This window comes from Equus quagga, chromosome 11 (assembly GCF_021613505.1).
Source record: "Equus quagga isolate Etosha38 chromosome 11, UCLA_HA_Equagga_1.0, whole genome shotgun sequence".
Lineage (NCBI taxonomy): Eukaryota > Metazoa > Chordata > Mammalia > Perissodactyla > Equidae > Equus > Equus quagga.
Window position 1 is genome coordinate 27,137,449 of NC_060277.1, and position 26,462 is coordinate 27,163,910.

The window sequence follows — 26,462 nt, forward strand, 5'->3', positions numbered from 1 at the left end:
GTGGTTAAGTTCACACGCTCCACTTCAGCAGCCCACGGTTTCACCAGTTTGGATCCTGGGCACAGACACAGCACCGCTCATCAGGACATGATGAGGTGGCACCCCACATACCACAACAAGAAGGACCTACAACTAGAATATACAACTTTACTTGGGGGCTTTGGGGAGAAGAAGAAGAAGAAAAAAAAGAAGATTGGCAACAGAGGTCAGCTCAGGTGCCAATCTTAAAAAAAAAATTGGCAAGTTACTACACACTGTAACTATTCCTAGTAACATACCAATAGTTTCACAGCAAGATGGTTTATATTAAAAACTCATTTGGAAAGATGTAACAGTCACAATTGACAATACCTGAACACATAGTTTTAAAAATATGACCACAGATATATTACTTAATGAACAGCAAGACACAGTTCCTTTTTTTTCCAATCCTTCTCCACGTTAGCTTCTGAGTCATGGTGTTGTTTGGCAATTGTAATCAGTCTCCATCTTTTCTCAGTAAGCAGTGCTCTTCTTACAAAGATATAATCATATGTAAACTCTGCATGAATTGGATTCCTCAATGACTAAGTAAATAAATGTTAATGTATGTAGGACAAGTCTATTTCATGGTTCTGTTTCAAAAGAGACAAACATGCGTTTTGAAATTACATGTCCATAAAATTATCTTATGTACCACAAAAGAAAATTATCTTGTTTTTTTAAAGATTGGCACCTGAGCTAATAACTGTTGCCAATCTTCTTTTTTTCTTTTCTTTTCTTTTTTTTCCTTCTTTCTGCTTTTTCTCCCCGAATCCCCCCAGTACATAGTTGTATATTTTAGTTGTGGGTCCTTCTAGTTGTGGCATGTGGGACGCCGCCTCAACATGGCCTGATGAGTGGTGCCATGTCCGCACCCAGGATCCGAACCAGCGCAACCCTGGGCTGCCACAGTGGAGCACGTGAACTTAACTACTCGGCCACGAGGCCAGCACCGAAAACTATCTTATGTACCACAAAAGTAAAAGAAAAACGTCAAGAAAGAGGACTCAATCTTATTCTGATAACTTATAGTTATCATTCAGAGTAAATAAGGAATCCAAGAAAGGGATGGCAAAACAGAGATTGTCTAGGTCAGCAATGAGCATTCCTGGAAAACAGAATATTGTTAATGACATTCACTGCACTGTAGGCATCTCTGTCTCTCTTTTTTTCCCCTCTTCCTTTTTATTCACTTATGCTGTTTCCATCACCTGGTTCTCTCTTTCTGGAGCCTTAAATTTGCCAGTGACAATCACCCGTGCTGGAAATGTAACCGTCTTTCTGCTGCTCCCCTCTTCTGGAATTGACTTTCTTAACAATATTACAAATGTACACTTTCAAAGATAAAAAATCCACCAGTGTCTTATAAGCCTAACAAATCAGCCTTTTTCACTTTTTATTTTCCCTTAACATAATTTCTACATAGTTGCAATCATAGTACAGACAACAAATATGAAACTAGCTGGCCACATTTTGAAGTTTCTAACGTAACAAATCATTATTCTGAAAACTGGTAAATAAAGGAGGAAAAACCAAACATTTTTCCTACCTTTCTTATGAACTGTTTTTCAGAGTAACAAAATAGTCGATGTGGGAAAGTTTTTCTAAAATCTCTGCCAATAAATGAAATGAGTTAACGTATCTACACAGTAGTCATTAATGGATCTAAACAATAATTGTCAATAGTGAAACAGGTAAAAAGCTTTATAAAAATGGATCAGGATGATGACATCAATCTTTACATCATAAAAAAGATAGACTGTATAGTATGTATAAGGCACTACCTGTGAAATATTCTTGCCAAAAATAATCAAATCAAGATCTAATTATCCATTTGCTATTTACCAGTAAATACTGGGGATGGAGGAAAGTGTTAAGTGACACCATGAGGATAAAACCAATCAAATTCAGAATGTGGAAATTTCTACAGAAAAATGACCTAATTCTTCAACAAATAATTGGCAAGAAAACAAAACAGAGGAAAGAGGAACTGTTACAGATTAAAAGAGGCTTATGAGACATACTAACCAAATGCAATGTGCAGACTTGGTTTTGATCCCAATTCAAACAAACCAACAATATAAACACATTTGAGACAATCAGAGAAACTATATTTGATATATTTGATAATATTAAGTGATTATCAATAATTTATTTAGTGTGATAATGGTATTGTGGTTATCGGGTTTTTTTAAGAGTCTTTATTAGCAATATATACTGATGTATTTATGGAAGAAATGGTGTGTCTAGGATTGGCTTTCTTTAGCTTAATAGGCTTTATATTTTAGAACTATTTTAGATTTACAGAAAAATTGAGAAGATAGTACAGAAATTTTCCATATATGTCAAATCCAATTTTCCCTATTATTGACATCTTACATAAGTATGGTACATTTGCCACAATTAATGAACTAATATTGATATGATTAACCAAAGAGCATATTTTATTCAGCTTCAGATTACCCAATGCTCTTTGTCTCTTCCAGGGTCCCTCCAGCATCACACATTACATTTAGTTGTCATGTCTCCTTAGACTCCCCTCGGCTGTGAGTGTTTCTTAGACTTTCATTGGTTTTGATGACCTTGACAGTTTTGAGGAGTACTGGTCTGATACTTTGTAGCATGAGCATCTATTGGAATTTGTCTGGTGTTTTTCTCATGATTAGACTGTGATTATGGGTTTTGGGGAATAAGACGACAGAGGCCAATGTGATTTTCTTCACATTATATCAAGGGTACATACTATCAACATGATTTATGGCTGCTGATGTTGACCTTAGTAGTGTTTGTCAAATTTCTCCACTGAAAAGTTACCCTTTTATCTTTCTTCCATACTGTACTCTTTGGAAGGAAGTCACTACGTGGAGCTCACACTTAAGGAGTGCAGGGTGTTATGCTCCTCATCCTTAAGGGTGCAGGATCTGCATAAATCATTTGGAATTCTTCTAAATAGGAGATGTCTTTTCTCTTCCATTTATTTGTTTATTTATTTATTCAATCATTTATTTCTATCAATATGGACTCAAGGATACTTATTTTATACTTTGAATTATAATACAACGCTTCTTTATTTTGTTGCTCAAATTGTTCCAATTTTGGCTCTTGGGAGCTATTTCAGTTAGCTCCTATATCCTTTTGACGTACCCCCATCACTCTGTGTGTGTGTGTGTGTGTGTGTGTGTGTGTGTTTGGCACTTTTTTACTTTCTAGCACTACAAGACACTCCAAGCTCATCTTGCCTATTTTGTGCTCCAGTCCTAAAATCAGCCATTTTTCCAAGGAGCCATGGGTCATTTTCTTGGAGAATGGCATTAAAAACCAAAGTCTGGGCTCTAGGTGTGCTCATTGCTACTGGGATATCACTGCTTCCAGGCCCTCTGAGCTGACAGAGCATGGAAATATATGTGTGCATACTAACTGATATATATACAAATATATCTAAATATTTCTATATGTAACCATCTATATCTATATTAAGCTAAACATGAGCTCATACTAATGTTGGGTTTTGCTTTTAATCTAACTGTAAGATGGGAGAGTAGGGGAGGTTTAAAGGAAACAAGATTGCCCAAAAGTTGGTAATTGTTGAAAGTGGATGATGTGTAAATGTAAGTGGGATGGTGTAATGGTCCATTACTCTATTCTTCCTACTCTTGTGTATGTTTTAAAATTTTCATTAAAAAATTATTATTTAAAAATAAGAATAGTTACAATTAGCAAGGGTACCTCTGGCCACACTCCAAGCACATTTACTCTTCCTTTATACAACATTCTAATGAGAATTGTTAGCTAATTTCCAAACATAACTAATCAAAAACTTTAAACACTTTTAAAGACTTTTTAAAAGTACACAGTGACAAAAGTGAGAAACGACAGGTAACAAGAAGAAAACTTCTAGAAAAAAACTATTAAAAATAACACAGAAAAGATAATTTACTGCAATAGCAGCTAGAATATACACCTTAATAAGCTCTGAGAACATTATTGTATTTCCTTTAAAAAGCTGTTATCCATAATAATCTACAAAGATAGACACTAAGTCACCTATAAAACTCAGCTGTCTAGAACAACTCACTTCCCAAGGTTCCAAACAGCCAAATATTGCAGTTCAGCTCTAGACACCTGGTTCTCCAAAATATCTGCGTAATTTATATTTCCACAGAAACATATATTTAGTGTTGATGAGTATCTCAGATTTAATTTGAAAAGAAAAAAAATTCAACAAAATAAATTCTTCCTCTAATAACTCTGTGAACGAAAAATACTACATGAAAGATTTTTTTCAAATTCCACTTCTGATTAAAGATGTAAAGCAGGTTATCAGCTTAAGTTTGCACACCTTTTTACAGAATACTGTGACATTTTTCTCTCCCTGCAAAAGAGAAATTAAAGCCATACTGATATGCCATGTGTTCAGAAAGTAAATATGTTTTGCTGAAAAATATCCTGAATCAGTGAACTCTTTATTGGTCAGTCTAATATGTTGAAAGAAATGTTTTGACAGTCACTATTAAATGTTTCTCCCTAACTTAGATCAAAGATAGGAGATGGGGGAGAAAGAGTCTATCTTTTTCGTCTGTTGCATTATTTATCATCTATTTTTGTTTATTTTCTCCTTTTTGTCTATGGCATGCAAATAAACAGGACCCTTTCTTTTTTGAGTGCCTGGCATAAAGAGTGCTTAATAGAGCTCCAACAGGCTTTGGAAAGGAGAGAGGCTTGGAGACCTGGAATAGCCCAAAGGCTCACTTCCAGGCTGACCCATACCCCACTAGTCCCCTGGCTGTTAGTACTGCAGCCTCCTTGGGAGAGTGACTTGTATTCAAGAGATGGTGGCAAGCTCTCCCAAGAAGACTCTTCTTGGGGTATAATGTTCAAGAAATTAACCTCTAGGGGTACTTCCTTTATCCATCTGCTTCGGAAAGGCTTCTAGGCTCATTTTAATAATTTACAAAGAAGACTAAAATAGATATGATCCTGTGGAAATGTGAACAGCAAAACCCATGTCAGCATTATCTATCAGCAGATCAGGCAGGTGTTTATGAAAAGCCTGCGAGATCGACACATTGATACACGTGTTCCCTCTGATTTCATAGCTCTTTGTTCCGCCATAACTAGTGCTGGGATACTTCCTTGAAGGACAGGATTTGTCTGCTCTTTGCTTATAGGATTTACCAGAAACTTCTGGAAGGGGTGGCCAAATTGCATGTTCAGCCCTGCTGCCTGAAGACCAATGTACCCTTCAGACTTAAAAAACATCCTCAAGAACCTTAGTTCAGGTAACTTCTCTCAGAAGATCAGAAATAAGGTGACTAATTTCCCTTCCGTTTCACCATGCCATACCTCCCACTCCACCCCCTGCTCTGCTCCTTCTCCTCCAGCCCCCAACCATGCCAAGTAGAGAGCAGTCTCCTTTCATGTAGAAAACCACAAGGGTGTGTCCGAAATACTGCAAGAACAACACGTATTTGGGCCATTCCCATTTGGCTGTCTTCAGTAATATAAGATACGGATTCCACAGTGCAGGAAACTCAAGTTTAGTCTGAGAGTCAGGAATTTGAGGATTCTTTATTGAGCCTAGTAGCACACTGCCAGGAGTCTAGGCAACAACACCCTTGCTTTTCCTTGTTTGTGAGGCAGAGATAATGATACCAACTCAGGGGCTCATGTTTGAGCTAATTAATGATTGCACAGCGCTGAAAATAAAGGGGCTTCATGGTACAGGCAGGTAATATGTCTCTTTAGGAGTGAGACATATTAATTACACTGTGTGAGAACCCAGCAAAGCTGTGACAATCCCTTCAGGAAGGTGGTCTAGGTAGACCCACCCTATTTCATTTTTATGATTATATACTTGCTTCCCGTTTTCCTGCTCTAGACTCATCTTCTCAATAGTGCAGAATTATTTTATTTATATTTCTTATTTAACTCCTTACCTCTGGCTGGCTTTCAGTCAGTTCAATTTCTCTGGGTGCGTGTTACAGAGCATTGCGTTTACCAGGCTGTTGTTTGACAGACTAGAGAGGAGTGACTCCTCGGGGACCAAAGGGAAGCTCCTTGGCCTGGCAGGCTGAGTGCCCCACAGAGATGCAGCACCTTCTCCCCACCAGCACAAGTGACAGCTTACTGTCCCTATAGGGGTAGGCTCTGGGGGCCTTGGGGCAGAGTTGCCAAAGCTGTTTGTTGCCAACCTTGTTCCTGACAAAAATATTGACTTTCTGTTATGTAAGATAGCTACAAGGAAAGATTTTTTTTCTTTTAATGCCATTAATTGGGGCAAAGGATGGGAAGGTTGTGGTACAAGGAAACAAAACAGGTTTTGGACTTGGCTACCTAGGAAACATTGCAGGCATGGTTAATCCCAACAGTCACAAAACTGTAGAAAGGGGAAGCAGTGTCCTGTACTTACTCTGTCAAAGTGAAATTAATAAATCAAACCAAATCAAGAAAATTGAACAAACTGCTAAATACCTCCTAAGTATTAAGTAATCATTGAGATATAAGATAGTTAAGGAAATTAAGTTGAAAGTAAAAGGTACAGAGAAACATTTATTCATCCAAGCAACAAACATTTATTGAGTACCTACTATGTGCCAGACACTGTGCTAGGAATGGGGATACAGCAGAGAACATGAGACAAAAATCTCTGCTTCACAAAGTTTACATTGTAGAGGAGAGAGAGAGACACTAAACAAACAAATGAGTCAGCAGGAAAATATATAGTAATATGTACTGTGCAGATAACTCATGGCGGTTGAGGTGGTCGTGACTGAATGGCCTTTCTGCAGAGGGGACGTTTAAGGTAAGATGTGAAGGACAAGAAGGAATCAGTCCTGTGAGGATCAGGGAAGTGTGTTCCAGGCCAAGCAAATGGGTAGTGCCAAATCCTCAAGGTGAGAAGGAGTTCTGATTGTCAAGTAACTGCTCCCAAGTGGCTGGGGCACAGCAAGGGGGTGAGAGTGAGTTAGGTGCGGGCAGGCACCGGTTCACCAAGGGTCTGTAAACCCCATAAAGACCGGAGATTTCTGAGTGTGATGGGAAGCCACTGGAGAGTCACCAGCAGAGAAGAAGTAGGCTCTGACTTGTGCCTTTAAAGGATGACTCTGCTGCTGTATGTGGAAAGAACTGTAGGGGTAAAGGGTACAGAAGAAGACAGTGGCAGACCAATGAGGACACTATTGCAGTGTGGCAGTTACGTCCTTAGACAGTCCTGGGATAACTACTCACTCATTTATTAGGAAAACTAATGACAAATGATCATTTTGTGTGCATCACTTCACACGCCACATCTACACATCTGCTGGGAGAGTTAAAACATAACCCATGTTTGTGGACTGGGAAATTTTAGATTATACTGAATAACCAGAGAGCCATGGCCAAACAGTACTTTGCACATCTGGATTGTACATTGATGGTGTTTAACTCATTCTGGCCCTTTGAACAGCCTTCAGTTTCTTGTTGACTTCCTACCGTACTTTTGTCAGTGGTTGCTCCAAAACCACACTCTCCTCAACCATCAATTCTCTCCTAGACCCATTTTTGGGGTGGTGACTTTATTTCTTTCTCTACAAAGAAAAGTGAAACTCTTCAGCGTGAATTCCTTCTTGCGTCAACTTCACATTCTGATACTTCCTCTTACTTTGAGAAGATGCTTCTCTCCTCCCCTCCAAGACTGTGATCCACCTGTGCTCAAGTCTCACCTCTCAACCAATATGCACCCCCAAATGAGTCCCTCATTCTGAAGCATTTTTAGTATTGTCTCCCTTCTCCTTTCTCCTCTTTATGCTTCTAAAACTGCCTCGTGTGTCCTGTCTTAACAAGCAGCCCTTCCTTCTGTGCTCCTAACCCTAGACAGCCTCTAACCTCCCCCTCTCCCAGCCTCTGCATCTCCTCCAACCTGTAAATAAACCTCAGGCTCCCTCTCCATTCACATGTCCATTTTCCTCTGCTCTCATAACCTTCAAGAACTGTATGAATTCAACCATAGCCTTCTTTTTGTCAAACCCATTATCCTCTTCAACTTATCCATTTCTTGAATTCCCTCTTTTATTTTTTACTTTCTAATTGTGTGAATTATGTTTTTCTTTTTCTTTTCTTTTTTTTTTTTCGAGGAAGATTAGCCCTCAGCCAACTACTGCCAGTCCTCCTCTTTCTGCTGAGGAAGCCTGGCTCTGAGCTAACATCCGTGCCCATCTTCCTCTAGTTTATACATGGGACGCCTACCACAGCATGGCTGCCAAGCAGTGCCATGTCCGCACCCGGGATCCGAACCAGCGAACCCCGGGCCGCCGAGAAGCGGAACGTGCGAAGCTAACTGCTGCGCCACCGTGCCGGCCCCTGTTTTTCTTTTTAAGTTTAATCATTCATTATAAGGCTCTCATCATGTACTCAACACTTACAGATGACTCCCAGATACGTATGATCTATAAGGCCCTTCACTGGCATTCTTTCTCTAAACTTACTACAGGTCCACAATCCCTTATGAAAAGTCCACTGGGGCCAGAAGTATTTTAAAAATAAGAATCCTCAGATTTTTGAAAGGTAGTATGTACATATACTGTACTACATTAATATTTCTGCAGCAAAAATATATGACAATTCACTCTAAGTGGGATAATTAAAGACAGTAAATTGCCTCATAAGAGTTCAGGTCAGATTTTGCTGCCAATTTACAAAAAGAAAGAGAGGAAAGAAGGAAGAAAAGAAAAAAATACTTTGCAAGCTTTCACCTTCTCATTTGTTCTGATGATATTCCAAATCTGTTTCTCCACACTGCGCTCTCTGTTATTCCAAAACTTTCTACCTGCTTTTCAAGTTACTACTTCAAAGTCAACATTTTCTAAAAAGAACAAATCAATTTTCCTTTGCAAGCAGTCTCCCTTTCTCAAGAATTTCATTTGTCACCACCAAGATCATTTTTCTAGCCTCCTAAACTAAAAACCTTAAAACCTTTCCGTTCCATCCACTTTTGCCTCTCCGTGTAAACTATTATCAGATCTCTTGACTTCAGCCTATTCAATAGCCTCTACCTTAATACAAGCCCATACTGTTTTACCAGCCTCTTGGGCAGTTTCTGAGATTCCAGTTTCCATCTGTGTTCACAGCTTTTTATTTCCCTAAACCCGGCCCTTCCATCATACTAAGAATATCAATGCCACTACCTCTGAAATATTTTATTCATCATGAATGCCTCTTTGCTCAAGACCTTACAACAATTTCTCTGTATTTAAAGACTGGATCCCACCCCAACTTAATCCTGAAAAAATTCTACTTCCTAAGGTCCCTCTCTGTACTATTCTCTCTTACCAAACACATTCTACTCTGCTTAATTTGTCTTCTCCTGTGCTCAGCTATCACCTTGATTCTGATGCCTTTCTTAATTGTAGCAGAACAACATAGTATCCAATGTAACGGATATACTGTACCTTTTTTTTAGTCTTAAATAAAATTAGTTTGTCCTTTGTAGGCTTGTTTTAGGATAAGTTGTTGGTAGTTTGTGTGTCTGAGTTAGTCAGTGGACTTCCAACAATTCCCTTTTCATTCTCTTCCTCTTTTGCTGAAAGGAGAAACTCCCAAGGTACCTAATTAACAAGCATGAAATGAATAAATAAACTGCACATGTACCAAGCATAAGGAACAAAAGATAAGCCACTGGCAGGATGTTAGCATTAAAACTGCAAAAGCACCAGGGACTTTTAGTGAGCTTTGAATGAATGCTGAGTACATGGGAACTGGAATTCCTTCCCTTATTTTGTGTATTTTGACCTTCCATTGCTTCTTTCCTTTTATCCCGTAATTTACCTATTAATTCCTTCATTACTATTTATGCTATGAAAATATGTGACTTCCATTTAGTACTTTGCATGACAGTCAATGAATATTTACTCACAACCTTGAAAATATTTGCTGTTTCAAATACTGCTTTTGAAAAAGATGAAGGCAGAAAATACAATTCATTGCAGGATCAGCTGGCAACAGAGGAAAGTCAAATATCAATTTATTCAACTACCCCCACAATAATTCCAACCTGAATATCACTTTATTCAGTGACTTTATAAATGACCAGAAGGAAGTGATCGAGAATATCCTCATCAGGTTTACAGATGAAGCTAGATATTGCTAATGCTCAGATAGATAGGAATAAAATTCCAAACACTTCATTTAACTTAAGAGTGATTCTACAAACTAAGGGAAATTCAATAGGGACAGCAGCTTATTCCGATTTAAAGAAAAACTACAAGATGTAATAGACAAGTTGGCTAGGTAAAGATAGAGCAGAAAAGACCTGTATTAGGGGAGGAGATGCATATAAACAATGAGTTAATGAGAGCAATGTGATAAAATTTCTCTTAAAAGGCAATATGATAATGAGGTGAATTAACAAAAGTATTTCATAAAATTACAGTTACTAGAGGTAGAAGAACATTACATGGAATCCAGTCCAGTTGTTTTCATTAATTTTTTCAGCAGTAAAACATTTTTTTCAAAAGAAACTGTACACAGATTCAGCCATAAGTAGAAAACAGATACAAGCGAGCTTCTCTGCCTGGGTTCCTCTCCCACCCAGTTTCCCATCCTTTCTTCCTGTTGCAGCCTCCGAGGCACCTCAGGGGATCCCTAGGGCTCCACAGAGCACTATCTAAGACAACTCACATGCCCTGATTTACAAACATAAAAGCTGATGCCCAGGAAGGATAAATAACTTACCCAAGATAACACAGGTGGTCCGTGAAGGGATGAAATCAGAGCTCTGGGCTTTGGCTACACTCAGTGTGTTATAATTCACTGTTCCAGTCACTGCAATTACATGTACTGAGTGTTTTCCATATGCCAGGCACTGCATTAGGTATAAAGAAGATGTGACTAACCCAGCCCTATAGGAGTCTAGTGGAGAAGAGAGATAACTCCTGAATAATATGGAGAAATCACTTGGGATATCACAAAATTCCATGAGAACATGAGAGACATCAGACAATACCAACTGAGAATTCAGAGAAACTTCACAAATGAGATTATATTTAATGAGAGTTTGAGAGATGAATAGATGTTCATCAGGCATAATTTTTTGCATTCACAGGTACTTATTAGATGACCATAGCCAGTTTGTATAATTGAAGTTTCAAAATAAAATAGAAAATCAAAGAGATATTTTAAAGGGTATTTATCATTGCTATAATGTATATTGTCATTTTGTAAAATACCTGAAAAAATTCCGTATTTTGAATTAACCTATACATTATGGTGCAACTTCACTTAATTGCTAAACTCATAGAAGTTAATCCCTAGAAGTATTTGGATACTCTTTTTACTTATTTTAGGCAAAGGTTATGAGAAAATCCAAAGGCAAAGTCGTCTGCACTGGTTTGAATGATATCATCCCCAAAAGGGAGATGCTTTAAATTAGGAGTTTTAGCAGCACTGCCAAACAGTTCCTACTTCCCTCATTGTCTAAGTTGGTCAACCTTCATTTTAAGATTCTAGTAAAACAAAATCAAATAGGAAAAAAGTTCCTCATTATTCAGGATTCTTATTCGGATCATCTTGGTGAACAGCATGTTCAGGTTTCTAAGGTCCTTCCCTCAAGTCAGCAGGGAATTAGGGAGATGGCCAGATGTTTACTGAGATGACCCAGGTCGCCTTGGAGAGATTCGTTTAGATTGCATTTGTCATAATCACAGAGATCGCTCACAATCACATGTTGCCCAAAGGCTCTAAGCATTTAAGTTAGCATTATCTGTTAGTCTTCCAGTCACACATTTTAGTTTCCTCCATGTTCTTTTGGACATTTTCTTCCACATCGCTGGTTGGAAGCCATTAAAAATATCCCCTGGTAGCTGATAATTAACCAATAATTAGCAAAGGACACAAATCTACGCACAGTGCATTTTTGACCTCTCTATAGATGGCATTTGACTAAAACTGTCAAAAGAGAAAGTCTTCAGGTACAATGGCAGAGAGAAAGCAAAGCTCTGCTAAGAAGAAATGACAATAAAATCAATAGTCACGGGAAGAAACAAGAATAATCAAAATACTAAGTCCCTTCCCTCCAGTGTCGAATCCAAGAAATGGCTAAGAAGATCCATCTGACTCAGAGAGTTAGCAAACTGCCAACTTCAAATGTTTTATTCCACCTTCAAACGTCGCCTCAGCATTAGATATTCTTCAAAAGTCATACACACTCTTCCATACATAGACATACAAATATATTTTTAAAGCTGTTACCTATTTCATTAAATTATGGGTTGCACTCTAATCAGTACCCTAAGAAAAAAAAATAGATCAGAAGTATACAGGGCATGCTTCTCCCAGGCACATTACAAAACTAGACTAACACACACATTCTACACATTCCATTCCAATAGCTTCAAAGCTATTATGCACAAAACAAAGCAAAGGATAATATTACAGGTGGAGAAGAGAGGATGAATAAGCATCAAAGAGGAGTTTGGGCTGGTGGTGATGGCCACCCCTCATTTTACAAAGTAGCACAGAAGACTTCATACTAAAACACCACAGTGGCATTTACAAACAGGGACTGGACATAATGAGTAACCATCGGGTTAAGACCTTGATTCACCTCTTGATCTTAAGACAACATCTCCCATCAAATCCGGTACACAAGAAGCAATGTGGAGCTGTTGATTTAGAATCTGAAACTAACCATCCCATTTCTCAAAGCGCCCTTCTGTGATCTATTAATATCTGATGCAAATAACAACTTGGTATACTGCAAATGAGTCCAGCCCAAAGGAAAGGGGCATTTGAGAGAATAGAAAGTAGCCTGGTTATTTTCCAGCATCAGAAGTTTTGAGTAGAGAGGACTAAGTCTCAGAGAACAGTACCTAGCAGGAACGACCTTGACTGACATTTACTTTGTTAGTTAAGCTCTAAACAATTGCGAAAACACTGTTTAACACTCAGAAAAAGAAAGTATCTAAGTGAACATATTAGTAAATAGTCCCCAAGATACTTTCAAATATATGAGATAAAAATGGCATTAGGCCTGTATAATAGTAATAGTTACTGATTCACAATTGTGTATCTCATACTCAAACATTATTAAAGAGACATTGGACAAATCAACGACTCAGAAGGATTCTCTAAGCAAGAACTTACCTCAAGATCCCGGTCATAGTACCTGCTTCTGGAATTATCATATCTATTCCGGGAGTCAGGATGCCTATTCCTAGAGTCAACACTCCTGCTGCGATTGTTGGCACACCCATTGCGCCTGCCACAGCCACATGCACAGCACGTTCGACCCCCCATCGAGGTTCTGGACGGGACCAGTCGTCAGATTTTCCTCAAGAGAGAACAGTAAGTACTGCAGAAGAAGTGAAGTGTCCAGAGCTACATATGCAACCAGATATGGTTCCAGTTGACCCAAATGTCATCAGAGTGCAGCCAGAGGCCTTTGTTCTTGACAAAAGAAGGAATCCCCAATGAGGGATGTCACCAAAACAAATATTCTATTATATTTAGAAAAAAGTCCTTCATCAATTCAAAAGAAGACAAGCCTCCAATTTTTCATCTCTTCAGCCAAAATTATGATATGATCCTCTCTTGATGTCCTCAGGAAAACAAATGGGCATCACTGGCCAGCGACTCCTCTTTATTATGGGAATGATGTCACAAGAGCTTTAATTTTCCCCTGTGCTGCATTAGCTGGTAGGAATTCAGCTTGAAATTTAAGGATGTCAGAGAACAATAACAGTAATTACTACTTATGTAGAGCTGTGTGCACGCCCGGGGCTTTACGATCATTAGTGATCCCTTACAGCGAGATGGGCATGCTGGTCAGGATGAGCACCACCCAGGTATTCCTGAAGGAAATGGAGCTGTCTTGACTAGAGCTGGAAACAAAATGGCAAAGGACTTAATTTAAATGTTTCAACACTTGATGCTTTGAGTCTGACAGCTGTACATATTTTTAATAGTAAGCGCAAAAAATTCATTTGAAGGAAGAGACTGAAAGATAGGCAGGAGCAGAATGAGGGTGAGCGAGAGGCAACAGCATTTCGGTTACTCTTCTGAGGTCTTCACTAATTCCATGAGTGCCCAAAAATATTATTTCAGAAGTCCCACCTCCGCTCTCCATCTCCTCTGATACCCACTGTCCAGTAAGGGCAGAGGAGCATTCCGGTTTTTCCCTATTTAACAGCTCCTCCCACACAAAACCCCTGCCCCCACAAACACACTACAAATTTAAACCCTGAGAGGATTACAGAAACTGTTATTTAAAAAGAAGAAAAATACAGAGAAGATAAAAGTGTCCTTTATAAAAAAAACACAATTTGTATCCATTCTGAATAGCAATGATGAACACTTTATTACAATATCTTCAGCAAGAGAAACAATCAAATACAAAAATGAGCAAAGAACATGAAAAGATAATTCGCCAAAGAAATACAAATGGCCGATAAACATAAAAAAAGAGTTCCAACCTCCCTTTTAATTGAAGAACTGCAAATTTAAACAATGAGATACCAACAAATTGGCAAAATGAAAAAGATTGATTACATACAACTTTATAAAGTGGTAGGAAAATAGGCACGTTGATTCACTTTGGTTGGGAGCTTAGGTTGATAAAAACTTTTTATGGGCAATTTGATAGTATCTATATCATTTAAAAATATGCACACTTTTGATTAGGTAATTCCATTTCTAGGGAATTTTTCCCACAGAAACTCTGACCAAAAAACAAAAAACACACCCCAGGGGCTGGCCCAGTGGCGCAGCGGTTAAGTTCACACGTTCCACTTCTCAGCAGACCAGTGTTGCCCGGTCTGGATCCCGTGTTCGGACATGGCACTGCTTGGCAAAAGCCATGTTGTGGTAGGCGTCCCCCATATAAAGTAGAGGAAGACGGGCATGTATGTTAGCTCAGGGCCAGAATTCCTCAGCAAAAAGAGGATTGGCAGTAGTTAGCTCAGGGCTATAATCTTCCTCAAAAAAACAAAAACAAAAACACACCCCATAGAGACAGCATCGTTTATAGAAGAAAAAAGTAGAAATATCTTAAATGTCCATAAATAAATATTGGTAAACCATATAATGGTACAGCCATCATATTACACATATGAAATACTCTGTAGCAACTCAAAAGAGGCATATTTATAGACACTGACTCGGAAAGATGATCACAAAGATTGCTTAGTATAAAACCAAGTTAGAGAATTGTATGTGGTATATGACCCCTTTTGGTAGGAAAAGCTAAAATGGACTAACTCTGTTTATATAAATGCATAAAAAAAAAGTATAAAAGGATACACACCAAACTAGTCATCTTCAAGGGTAAAGAGAGAATGTGTCTTTTTTTTTTTTCTGCTTTATCTCCCCAAATCCCCCCAGGACATAGTTGTATATCTCAGTTGCAGGTCCTTCTAGTTGTAGCATGTGGGACGCCGCCTCAGCGTGGCCTGACGAGTGGTGCCATGTCCACACCCAGGATCCGAACCAGCAAAACCCTGAGCCGGGGCAGCAGAGCGCGCAAACTTAACCACTCAGCCACGGGGCCGGCCCCAGAATTTACGTCTTTATTTTGTTTCAGTACTGTGTGAAACTTTTTACAGCAAGCAAATATAATATTTGGAAGAAAAATAATAAATACATTACTACATTCTTAAAAAAAAAAAAAAACCTCAAAACTCTACCACAGACAAAGCCTTCTAGTTTTGAGTTAATGCAGGAAATGGACTGGCTAGTATATATTTATATGTTTATTTATACATATGTAAATAAACAGCACCCACAGTCAGTACACAAAGGAAGACTTGGGTGGAAAGAAAAACAAATCATTCACTGAGCTTTCCTGCTGCAACCTGGTGACCACGATACCTTCAAATGCAAAGCATGACAGATAGATACAGATGACCTGGATGTTTCCAAAGCCAGAAATACAAAGGCAATCAATCTTTTTCTTATAAGGCCAGACATTTAGCTTCTATGAGAAAAACAACTGGTATACCATATCCCACTGTTGGTAATGCCATACTTAGGATATTAAAGCAACATTCTCCAGCCCATAGATTGCTCAGCTTGTGAAACCTCATATGTATCAAAAGACAGCTCTTGCTGCACCCAATAATATCAGGCTTTTTCAAAGACAAAGAAGTCTTCCCTATGCCACCATGCTCTACCTTGATCTTTGCATCTCCACAGCACAAGTGCTGGAGGAGAAGGGTGGAGTCACACTGTGGAAACAGCCACATTCTCTTTCTGCTGCCCATACGTGGCTTATTTATGTATATATGTATGTATGTATTTGGTGAGCTTTCCTGCTCTACCCTTGAAAGCCTAAACAAAAATTAAACTCATACTAGAGATGAAATGCTGCGTATTTGCAACAGCATTCTTTTCTACTATTTTTTACTGCCAATATGCAGCATTTCATTCATGCAAAATTTATAGATAATCTTCTGGCCATACAAATGCAGTCTGACCCTTAGAGCCTCCTAGCCTGGTAAGGCAGAACACTCATAAATCAATACAGCAAGCACCAAGTTCAAGGTACATCCAAGGTAGATGGCAGCACAAAGAAAAAAATAAACAACTTCTCTGGGGCAGAGATCACAAAGAAAGAGCTGGTTGAGCAGGACCTTAAAGTGTGACTAGAAGTTTGCAGGTGGACGAAAAGTGGAAAGACTTTCTAGTCATGGAAATGAATATATGCAAATGCAACAGAATGTCCCATTAAGGAAGCCTGGGAACAATAGTAGCCCCTCAAACAATGCAGTCAGGACTGGTAGAGTTTATGGCAAGTCAGAGAATCATAAAAGATTACACATGCACACCTACACCATTTCAATTTAACTTTAATTGCAATATAATTTAAATCATATCTATCCGTTCCTCCATCTTCAAAAAACTTTTGAATAGCCAATACCTTCACTTAGCTCAAAATTCAAAATATGAAGAAGCACACAGTAAAAAGTCTCTCTCCCGCCTGTGTCCCCTATCTGCTCATTTCCCCTACCCCATCATAGGTAATTACTATTAGTTTTTAATGTTTCCTTCCAAACTTCCTTAATGTATCTACAAACAAAGATATATATTCTAATCCCCTTTTTACACAAAATGTAACATGCTATACACATTGCTCTCTATCTTGATTTTTTTTCTAACAGCATGCTTAGCCTTTTCAGTCAGTACTGGTAAAGCATAAAGAGACTCTCATCATGCAGACGGTCTGAAAAGCAGTGAGAGATTGAAGCAGGGCTGTGTGGATAGGACAGGTCCCAGGGTGTGGTGGGGTGAAATGATGGCAAGATCCGACTAGTGATGAAAGCAGAGATATGGGACTAGGCAGGTCCAAGGTCTCAGCAGTCTCTGATCAAAACGCCAAATGGCCCAGGCAATTTACGATGAATTGCCAATAGGAAGGTGGAATGTAGTGTTGGAACAAATGGATGACACTCATAAGTCCTTTAAAGAAGTCCTTATTGGGAAGGTCGAACCTTAATTAGCAAATGCCTCAGTCTCAGGGCTAGGGTTGGGGGTTAGACTTCAGGATTTGGAAGGTCCTACTTCTCGAACAATGACTTTAGAACTGTCCTTGGTGAGATCAGCAGCCTGGGTAACTTGAGACAAAATGTGGGAGTCCAGCAATCAATGTTCATGTACTGTGTCCTAGGCCAACCCAGCAGTGGAGAAGACAACACCATGTCCCACGGGATGGGACAGGGTGGGGGTAAGGTAAATGAGTCTGAAGCCTCTTAAGTACTTCGTATTTTTAACTCAGTCTAGTCTAAGAAATAAGGTAAGGCTGGGGATTGGGCATTCAGAGAAAAATCAGTGAACCCATGTGGAGTAGCGAGAGAGAGAGAGAGAGAGAGAGAGAGAGAGAGAAAGGAGACAAAAGGATGGTGGGAAGGGAAAGGGGACGTCACCTCTCAAGTAGTCAACCACCTGGGAAACGTGGAAAATGAAAGTGTTAGAAAACGTTTTTTCCTCTTGGCTACCTCAACAAATGCTTGTTGAATTGAATTGTCATCCTTATTGACTAAACTAGAATAATCAAGCTGGAAACTGGAAAATGCTCCACCTTGACAATTATAATTAATTAGACAATGAAAAAGCGGTCAAAAGTGATTGTGGTAGAACCATCTCTGAGATAGCTGAGATAAACCAGGTACCTGTCTGTTTTGAATGATTTGGGAGCATCCCAATCTCAAGAGTGAGGCTGGAGATTCACAGATGTCTCCTGAATGATGGGGCAAGAAGCATAAATGAGAATCAAAATCTGAACAAGTCACTTTTGAAGGAGCAACACTGATTTGGCAAGACTTCTCCTCTATAGATTATAGTTACTTTGGGTTTTCTTTGGGGGGTGGCAGGGGCGAGAAGGGAGGCTTATTGTTTCCTTTTAAAAAGTGCACATACACACATGCTTATACACATGCACATACACTTATAGACAACGGGAAATAAGAGGCTTCATCCAGGTGATCAAGAATGAAAGAATCCAAATGCTTAAAGCAAAATAGTTTTTGCTTGAATTAATCAAATAATTGCTATACCTGTTTATTTCATTTTACTTGTTTGAACTTGGCTCCAAAATGATTAAAAATATGGCAGTTTCACTTATAATCACTATAGTCATATATAATTCTCTAGATTAAAGTAAGTGATTAGCAAAGAAGACATAAAGAAATGAAAAGAGATTCCATGCTCATGGATTGGAAGAATAAACATAGTTAAAATGTCCATATTACCAAAGCAGTCTACAGATTCAACTCAATCCCAATCAGAATCCTAATGACATTCTTCATGGAAATAGAACAAGAGAATCCTAAAATTTATATGGAACAATAAAAGACCCCAAATTGCCAAAGCCATCCTGAGAAAAAAGAACAAAGCTGGAGGTATCACACTCCCTGACTTCAAAATTTACTACAGGGGCTGGCCCTGCAAGTGGTTAAGTTCATGCACTCAACTTTGGTGGCCCAGTGTTTCTCTGGTTCAGATGCTGGGCACGGACATGGCACTGCTCACCAAGCCATGCTGAGGCAGTGTCCCACATAGCACAACCAGAAAGACCTACAAGTAGAATATACAACTATGTACCAGAGTTGGGGAGGAGTCGGGGGTGGGGGGGTGTGTGGTGGTGGCTTTGGAGAGAAGAAGAAGGAAAAATTTGGGGCCGGCCCGGTGGCACAGCGGTTATGTTCGCATGTTCCACTTCAGCGGCCTGGAGTTCGCTGGTTCAGATCCCAGATGCAGGCATGGCACTGCTTGGCAAGCCATGCTGTGGCAGGTGTCCCATATAAAGTAGAGGGAGATGGGCATGGATGTTAGCTCAGGGCCAGTCTTCCTCAGCAAAAAGAGGAGGATTGGCAGACATTAGCTCAGGGCTGATCTTCCTCAAAAAAAAAAAAACAAACAAACAAACAAAAAAAACCAAACGTCTATGGACAGTTTATCTTCCACAAGGAACCAAGAACATACAATAGAGACAGGAAAGCCTCTTTAACAAATGGTGTTGGGAAAACTGGACAGTCACATGCAAAAGAATGAAGATAGACCATTATCTTATACCACACACAAAAATTAACTCAAAATGGATTAAAGATTAGAATGTAAGACCTGAAACCATAAATATCCTAGACGAAAATTTAGGTAGTACATTCTTTGACATAGGTCCTAGTAGCATCTTTCAAATACCATGTCTACTCAGGCAAAGGAAACAAAAGAAAAAATAAAGGGAACTACATCAGACTAAAAAGCTTCTGCAAGGCCTGGGAAACCATCAACAAAACGAAAAGACAACTCACCAACTAGAAGAAAATATTTAGAAATCATATATCTAACAAGGGGTTAATTTCCAAAATATATAAAGAATTTACACAACTCAACAAGAAAAAAATGAACAACCCAATCAAAAAATGGGCAGAGGAAATGAATATACATTTTTCCAAAGAAGATATAAAGGTGGCCAACAGGCACACGAAAAGATGTTCAACATCACTAATTATTAGAGAAATGCAAATCAAACCTACATTGAGATATCACCTTATATCTGTCAGAATGGCTATAATTAACAAGACAGGAAATAACAAGTGTTGGAGAGGATGTGGAGAAAAGGGAACCCTTGCACACTGCTGGTGGGAGTGCAAACTGGTGCAGCCATTATGGAAAACAGTATGGAGATTTCTCAAAAAATTAAAAATAGAAATACTATATCATCCAGCTATTCCACTACTGAGTACTTACCCAAAAAACATGAAATCAATAATTCAAAAAGATGGGGCTGGCCCTGTGATGTAGTGGTTAAGTTCTGTGCAGGTTCACAGGTTCGGATCCTGGGTGTGGACCTACACTGCCCATCAGCTATGCTGTGGCAGCGACCCATATGCAGGGTAGAGGAAGATTGGCAGGGATGTTGGCTCAGGGCTAATCTTCCTCAAGCAAAAAAAGAGGAGGATTGGTAACAGAACTTAGCTCAGGATTAACCTTCCTCAGCAAAAAACCCACAATAATAATAATTCAAAAAGATATATGTAGCCCCATGTTCATCACAGCATTATTCACAAAAGCCAAAATGTGGAAGCAACCCAAGTGCCTATCAATGGATGAATGAATAAAGAAGATATAGTGTACCATGGAATACTACTCAGCTATGAAAAAGATTAAATTCTGCCATTTGCAACAACATGGATGGATCTTGAGGGTATTATGCTAAGTGAGATAAGTCAGAGAGAGAAAGATACGGTATAATTTCACTCATATGTGGAAGATAAAGAAACAAACAAATAGATAAGGAGAACAGATTAGCGGTTACCAGAGGAGAAGGCAATGGGGGAAAGGCAAAAGGAGTAAAGGGGTATATATGTATGGTAACAGATAAAAACTGGACTGTTGGTGGTGAACACGATGCAGTCTATACAGACACTGAAATATAATAATATACACCTGAAATTTACACAATGTTGTAAGCCAAACTGATCCCAATAAAATAATTTTTAAAAAAATAAGTGATTAATGTTGGGAAGCAAGGCAAGCCTCTACAAAGTTAAAAAAATTGAAATAATAACAAGCATCTTCTCAGATCATAGTGCTATAAGGCTAGAAATTAATTACAAGAAAAAAGCTGAGAAAGGCACAAAGATGTGGAGACTAAACAACACACTACTGAACAAGCAATGGATCATTGAAGAAATTAAAGAAGAAATAAAAAAATACCAGGAAACAAATGAAAATGACAGCATACCATACCAACTCATATGGGATACAGCAAAAGCTGTATTAAGAGGAAAATTCATCGCAATACAGGCACATCTTAACAAACAAGAAAAATCCCAAATAAGCAACCTTAAAGCATACCTAACTGAACTAGAGAAAAAAGAACAAATGAAGCCCAAAGTCAGCAGAAGGAGAGAAATAATAAAAATCAGAGCAGAAATAAATACTATTGAAATGAAAAAGGCAGTAGAAAGGATCAATGAGGCGAAGAGCTGGTTTTTTGAGAAGATAAATAAAATTGACAAACCACTAGCCAGACTTACAAAGAAAAAAAGGGAGAAAGCTCAAATAAACAAAATCAGAAATGAGCGAGGAGAAATAACAACAGACTCCGCAGAAATACAACAGATTATAAGAGAATACTACAAAAAACTATATGCCAACAGAATGGATAACCTAGAGGAAATGGATAAATTCCTGGACTCCTACAATCTCCCAAAGCTCACTCAAGAGGCAGACAATTTGAACAGACCAATCACAAGGAAAGAGATTGAAACAGCAATCAAAAGCATCCCAAAGAATAAAACCCCAGGACCAGATGGCTTTCCTGGGGAATTCTACCAAACTTTCAGAGAGGATTTAATACCTATCCTTTTCAAGCTCTTCCAAAAAATTAGGGAAGATGGAACACTTCCTAACACATTCTATGAGGCCAACATCACGCTGATACCAAAACCTGACAAGGACACCACGAAAAAAGAGAACTACAGGCCAATATCACTGATGAACATAGATGCAAAAATTCTAAACAAAATTTTGGCAACCAGAATTCAGCAATTCATCAAAAGAATCATACATCAGGATCAGGTGGGATTCATACCAGGGACACAGGGATGGTTCAACATCCGCAAATCAATCAACGTGATACACCACATCAACAAACTGAGGAATAAAAACCACATGATCATCTCAATAGATGCAGAGAAGGCATTTGACAAGATCCAACAGCCATTTATGATAAAAACTCTGAACAAAATGGGCATAGAAGGAAACTACCTCAACATAATAAAGGCCATATACGACAAACCCATAGCCAACATCATACTCAATGGGCAAAAACTGAACGCCATCCCCCTGAAAACAGGAACAAGACAAGGACGCCCTCTATCACCACTCTTATTTAACATAGTACTGGAGGTCCTGGCCAGAGCAATCAGGCAAGAAAAAGGAATAAAAGGAATCCAAATAGGGAAGGAAGAAGTGAAACTCTCGCTGTTTGCAGACGACATGATCTTATATATAGAAAACCCCAAAGAATCCATTGGAAAACTGTTAGAAGTAATCAACAACTACAGCAAAGTTGCAGGGTACAAAATCAATTTGCATAAATCAGTAGCATTTCTATACTCCAGTAATGAACCAACAGAAAAAGAACTCAAGAATACAATACCATTCACAATCACAACAAAAAGAATAAAATACCTTGGGGTAAACTTAACTAAGGAAGTGAAGGACCTATATAATGAAAATTACAAGGCCTTTCTGAGAGAATTGGATGACGACATAAGGAGATGGAAAGACATTCCATGTACATGGATTGGAAGAATAAACATAGTTAAAATGTCCGTTCTACCTAAAGCAATCTACAGATTCAACGCCATCCCAATCAGAATCCCAATGACATTCTTTACAGAATTAGAACAAAGAATCCTAAAATTCATATGGGGCAACAAAAGACCCCGAATTGCTAAAGCAATCCTGAGAAAAAAGAACAAAACGGGAGGCATCACAATCCGACTTCAAAACATACTACAAAGCTACAGTAATCAAAACAGCATGGTACTGGTATAAAAACAGGTGCACAGATCAATGGAACAAAATTGAAAGCCCAGAAATAAAACCACACATCTATGGACAGCTTATCTTTGACAAAGGAGCTGAGGGCATACAATGGAGAAAAGAAAGTCTTTTCAACAAATGCTGCTGGGAAAACTGGAAAGCCACATGTAAAAGAATGAAAATTGACCATTCTTTTTCACCATTCACCAAAATAAACTCAAAATGGATTAAAGACCTAAAGGTGAGACCTGAAACCATAAGGCTTCTGGAAGAAAACGTAGGCAGTACACTCTTTGACATCAGTATTAAAAGGATCTTTTCGGACACCATGCCTTCTCAGAGAAGGGAAACAATAGAAAGAATAAACAAATGGGACTTCATCAGATTAAAGAGCTTCTTCAAGGCAAATGAAAACAGGATTGAAACAAAAAAACAACCCACTAACTGGGAAAAAATATTTGCAAGTCATATATCTGACAAAGGCTTAATATCCTTAATATATAAAGAACTCTCGCAACTCAACAACAAAACATCAAACAACCCAATCAAAAAATGGGCTGGAGACATGAACAGACATTTCGCCAAAGAAGATATACTGATGGCCAATAGGCACATGAAAAGATGCTCATCATCGCTGATCATCAGGGAAATGCAAATCAAAACTACACTAAGATATCACCTTACACCCGTTAGAATGACAAAAATATCTAAAACTAATAGCAACAAATGTTGGAGAGGTTGCGGAGAAAAAGGAACCCTCATACACTGCTGGTGGGAATGCAAACTGGTGCAGCCACTATGGAAAACAGTATGGAGATTCCTCAAAAAACTAAAAATAGAACTACCATACGATCCAGCCATCCCACTACTGGGTATTTATCCAAAGAGCCTGAAGTCAGCAATCCCAAAAGTCCTGTGCACCCCAATGTTTATTGTAGCACTGTTTACAATAGCCAAGACGTGGAAGCAACCTAAGTGCCCATCAACAGACGAATGGATAAAGAAGATGTGGTACATATATACAATGGAATACTACTCAGCTGCAAAACAGAACAAAATCATTCCATTTGCAATAACATGGATGGACCTTGAGAGAATTATGTTAAGTGAAATAAGCCAGCAAGAGAAAGATAATCTGTGTATGATTCCACTCATATGAGGAATTTAAAACTATGGACCAAGAACAGTTTAGTGGATACCAGGGGAAAGGTGGGGTGGGGGGTGGGCACAAAGGGTGAAGTGGTGCACCTACAACATGACTGACAAACATTAATGTACAATTGAAATTTCACAAGATTGTAACCTATCAATAACTCAATAAAAAAAATCATTAAAAAAAAAAAGAACGGAGCAAAACAAACAAACAAAAAAAATAAGTGATTAGAATTGAAGAGGGATTAAAAGATTTTTATACTAGAAATCATTGGAATTCTCATTAAGGTAATTGCCCTCTTCGAAGATGTGAATTTTAATTAGCAATACATTGCTCAGTATTCTTGTTCAATTTCCTTAAAGAAATGCTTTAATTAATAAAAGGTGTTCCTTCACATTCTGGAAATATTTTGAAATGTAGCAGAATCAAGACATTTTCACTTATAAAATTAATTATGCTGTAAATATAACATAATAAATATAAAACGTGAAAATAAATACAGCAAAACATATAATCATCTACAATGTTAATCTTCTTTTACATGCAAAGAAAGAATTATTCAACATGTTTGTCACATATGATACATAATATGTTTCATTTAATGATACTACTTCCTTATTCTTTTCTTTTACATGAAAAAATGGTCTTTTATAAATACATTTTACATAAACATATCTTCTACTCTAAAACTGACTAAAGGTTTTATGCAGCTGTTTAAAGGAAAAATTATTTGTATAAATAAATATAAAATCTCTGATGACTTTTCTCATGTAAGATTTAAGTTCTAGTATTATTGTTTTGATTTTTAGTTACGCTTTTTTTCCTAGTTGATGTATATGTGTTTGAGAGGCCATATTATCTTTATAATTATAAATTCATATTTCCGTTTACACAAGCAGGTATTGTAAATGTTTTCTTATTTTAATTGAAGGATTCAATATATCATCGTCAGCTTTAAGGAATGTTTAAGGAATTTTAACAGCATGTTAAACAAATAAACAAATACAATAGCATAGAATGTACAGAACAAATATAGAGAGTGAATAAATTCTGGTTGTTTTGGGAAAGGCAAATAACTTTAATGCAAATAAAAAGTTTAAACATTCATTTGAATAAGTAGATATAACTTTGAGTGCTAGATCAACTCAGGGATCTTAAGAAGAATGTATGGCCTCCAGCCTGGGAAAGACGCCAAGGGTGGTCCTGATATAATTGCTCTTAAATCTTCTGAATCTCACGGGAAATGACCAGGCTCCTTGCAGAGAGTTGACTAAGGGAAGGGTACTTTGGAAGGTATGTGAGGTGTCCTGGCACCCCGGCACTCCCTGTAGGTATGAACCACCCAGAATCTAAGTGGAATTAACTTTTGTTAACTCCTAATAATACTGGCCAGGGTGGCGGTGTGCAGGTGTCTCACACTGCTGAGAATGGTCCAGTTACTCTTCTTGGCCGTGATCTCAAGAGACGTAAAATTGAGAGCACATCAGAAGGGAAGAGAAAGTCTGCTCCACTGCCTCTTCCCTTCTCCCAGATCTAGGAGAATAAGCAGATGAGAAAGACCAAGAGAGCCAGAGCCCAGAGAGAGCAGGAGTAAGAAAGAGGGATGATGGAGCGGGAGAGAGGGCAGGGAAAGAGAGAGAGAGCAAGAGAGAGAGAGACCACAGGCAGATCCAGAAGTGGACCCCCAGAGCCAGTTCTTCTTGTTGCGGGTATTTGACCATCTCTCAGGGGGAGGGCGTGGTACAGGCAGAGAGTACAGGCGGTGCCTGGCTGACCCCATTTCAGGTGACACTTGGAGACAGCATGGCCAGAATGACACTCTGCCTCTGCTTTCTCCCTTCCTCAAGTTCCTGCCTTTCTCCTCTATCTGCGCTGGCTCCCTTCCTCCACTGGGTTCGCAGTTCATCTGTTTCTGGCTCCAAGCCTCTGCCTTTCCCAGGTGTTCTGACTGGCCTCCTTCCCCCTGCCAGCCCTCGCAGTATGACTCTCTGGCTCGGCCTCTCCTGTGGGCTGTCTGATGCCCAGGGTGCCTTGACTGCGGCCCAGGAGAGCGAGCAAGGGTCGAGAGACCAGGTCCAGATGGGATGTCAGTTCTGTGACGACGACATGACTGTTGCTGGACTGCAAACCAAGGGAGGGGGCACTGCAGACCCTTCACCGCCATCCCTCTTGGGAATTTATTTTTTGCTCCAACTCTGAATGCTGTCACCAACTCTTTCCTGGACTTTGGTAAACATCACAGGATATTTAATGGCATGATACTTACAGA

The 26,462-nt window shown here is 38.8% G+C and overlaps 1 protein-coding gene across 3 annotated transcripts in view; it reads right to left on the reverse strand.

Moving 5' to 3' along the window:
• Positions 1–26,462, reverse strand: part of CRYBG1 (crystallin beta-gamma domain containing 1) — a 186,416-nt gene that overhangs the window by 88,882 nt on the left and 71,072 nt on the right. Inside the window, exon 1 of one of the 3 annotated variants that reach the window (XM_046675092.1) lies at positions 13,138–13,584. The exons of the other annotated variants lie outside the window; for them this stretch is intronic. Coding sequence (XP_046531048.1) covers positions 13,138–13,290 — 153 coding nt within the window. The 5' untranslated portion in view covers positions 13,291–13,584. Of the gene's footprint in view, positions 1–13,137; positions 13,585–26,462 lie in introns of those variants that run through there. 3 annotated transcript variants of the gene reach the window in all.